The sequence below is a fragment of the Babylonia areolata genome, chromosome 13, assembly GCF_041734735.1.
Source record: "Babylonia areolata isolate BAREFJ2019XMU chromosome 13, ASM4173473v1, whole genome shotgun sequence".
NCBI lineage: Eukaryota > Metazoa > Mollusca > Gastropoda > Neogastropoda > Buccinidae > Babylonia > Babylonia areolata.
Window position 1 is genome coordinate 38,466,067 of NC_134888.1, and position 2,500 is coordinate 38,468,566.

Sequence of the window (2,500 nt, forward strand, 5' to 3'; positions counted from 1 at the left end):
TGAAATTGAATTGTCACCCATAAATTTTACATCGTGTATGCATGTGTGTGCGTGTGTGCGCGTGTGTGTCTCTGTGTGTGTGTGTATGTGTGTGTGTGCGCACGCGTGCGTATGTCCGTGCAGCATCCAGCGAGCCTGGCGCGCTCACCGGGACCGGAAGCAGCAGACCCCCCACCCTCCTTCCACCACCCCGCGGCCCCCCTCCACACACAGCGTCACCACCACCACCCATCCCCACCACCACCACCACAACTACCGCCACCACCACCACCACAAGACAGCTCCCCCGGGCGACGAAAACGATGATGACATCCTCGTCATCGACCGCGTCATCAACCTCGACGACATCCACATCGTAGACGATGACGACGTTGACGACGATGATGGCGAGGACAGCGAAACGGAAAGCGCCGTGCAGACAATGACGTTGTCCACCCCTGAAGAGAACCAGAACTCAGCAGCAGCGGCGGCAGCACTTGTGGAAGCGACGGTCGAAGCGGAAGCGGAAGAGGAGTGCGGTGGCGGAGAAATCGGGTCAAGGTTGTCCTCCTTCTCCTCCTCCTTCTGCTGCTCTTCACAGTTGCCTCATCAGCAGCAGCACGTGCGCCCTGTCTCCGCCGTCTCCGCGCCGTTCCCGCCGGTGCTGCTGAAGAGCCTGCAGGACAGCGAGTGCGAGTCCCTGGCCTCGGACTACTCCGAGCTGGGCGCCGGGCCCCTGAGGGAGCTGGAGAAGGACCTGGAGCTGGTGGACAGGGAGCAGCTCAAGAACTACACCCCGGACTTCCAGGCCCCCGGGACCGCCGCCACCACCACAGACCCTCACCTCCTCCTCCTCCTCCACAGCACCACCAGCCTGACCTCCTCTCTCGACGGAGACCTCACCGCCGCCGACTCTCTCCAGCGCCAGCCCGGCGAGTCAGACGACGACTACAACCGGCGGCTGCGCAAGCTCAACTACCTGTCCCTGGCGCAGGAGTTCGCGCAGCTGAAGCGGGTCAACGCCGACGCCTGCCCCATCGACTTCCACCTCAGCCAGAGCGGCTACTCCTCCAGGTCCGCCTCCTCGCTGTCCTTGGACAAGGTCTCCGACGCCGCTGTCCTCTCGGAGCAGCAACAAGGCGTGTTGGGGGACCCATCCTCCGCCATGGATAATAACCACCATCATCATCAGATCCCTGACCGTGGGAGACCACCCCCGCGAGGCGGGAGTGGTGGTGGTGGTGGTGTCGCGGCTCCTCCTTTACCCAGCTCCGCGGCGGCAGCGGCCGTGATGATGAGAGACATCTCGGCCCGCCGGAGTCTGAGGAGCCGGGGCAGGGAGGGCAGCGCCAAGAGGAACAGCCACCACGGCGGGACCCCCTCTAGGGACCTCGCAGCAGGAGCAGGAGGAGGAGGACTACAGGGGTCCGGCGGACAGGGTTCAGGTTCGGGCCCCGAGAGGCCGCTGTCCCAGCCCGTCGCGGTGATGGAGGGCAGTGGGGGCGGTGGTGACTTCGAGGTGTTCACCATGGACAGCAGCCTGCCCACCATGAACTGGGAGCTCCTGGAGAGGCAGCTGCAGCTGGCTGCTGAGGACGAGAGGAACAGGCTGGAGGTGAGTGGAGTGGGTGGGTGGGGGGGGGGGGGGCATCGTCTGTTGTCCCTTGTCCTGTCTGGGGTGTTGATGGTGATGGTGGTGGTGGTGGTTGTGGTGGTGCTGGGTGGGTGGGTGGATTGGGTTTGTTTGTGTGGGTAGGTGGGTGTGTGGGGGGATGGAGGGTGTTAGTGTCTATGTGTGTGTGTGTGTTTGTGTATGTGTGTGTGTGTTAGTATGTGTGGGAGTGTGTCTAGGGTGAGAGAGAGAGAGAGAGTGTGTGTGTGTGTGTGTGAGGAGGACGGACGATGTTGGTGTGCGCGCGTGTGTGTGTGAGTGTATATGTATGAGTGTGTGTGTGTGTGTGTGTGTACGTACGTATATATGTAAGCGCGTGCGTGTATGAGTGTTTGTGTTTGTGCGTGAGTGTGTGTATGTGTATATGTATGTGTGTGATTTGTGCAGTAGCGAAAGAGAGAAAAAAAAATCGAAATCAACACACACACACACACACACACAACACACACACTGACACACATTCCGGCGCTGTATTTATCACCGCACGCGGTTTCATTTCTGTTTTTAGTTGATTGAATGAGCGTTTTGAGTTAATGATTTCAACTGATTTGGGGGGCAAAGTTTTCTTCTTCCTCCCCGCTCCCGCCTCCCCACAGTTTTATATTGGATTGTATGATAGATATAACCATGACTGGCAAAAATGAATGTCAACATACCTTTGTTCACCAGGTTAAGGAACGGTAAATGTTCCCCCAAAACAAAGTGACCGGGCGAAATAGAGTAGTTGTCTCCCTTCCACGGCACACCCCATTTTCAGTTTGTCATCGCCTGTGACACTGGGAGAGCGAGGAGGGTATGGGGGAAGAGGTTTGAGAGGGGAGAGAAAGGGAGAGAGAGGGTGGGAATGGA

The 2,500-nt window shown here is 58.9% G+C and overlaps 1 protein-coding gene across 4 annotated transcripts in view; it reads left to right on the top strand.

The window, feature by feature from the left end:
- LOC143289262 (uncharacterized) overlaps window positions 1-2,500 on the top strand; it is a 237,777-nt gene that overhangs the window by 176,429 nt on the left and 58,848 nt on the right. For all 4 annotated transcript variants that reach the window (XM_076598257.1, XM_076598255.1, XM_076598256.1 and 1 more), the window contains one exon: window positions 124-1,594. In XM_076598257.1, the coding sequence (XP_076454372.1) occupies window positions 124-1,594 (1,471 nt within the window). The remainder of the gene's footprint in view (window positions 1-123; window positions 1,595-2,500) is intronic.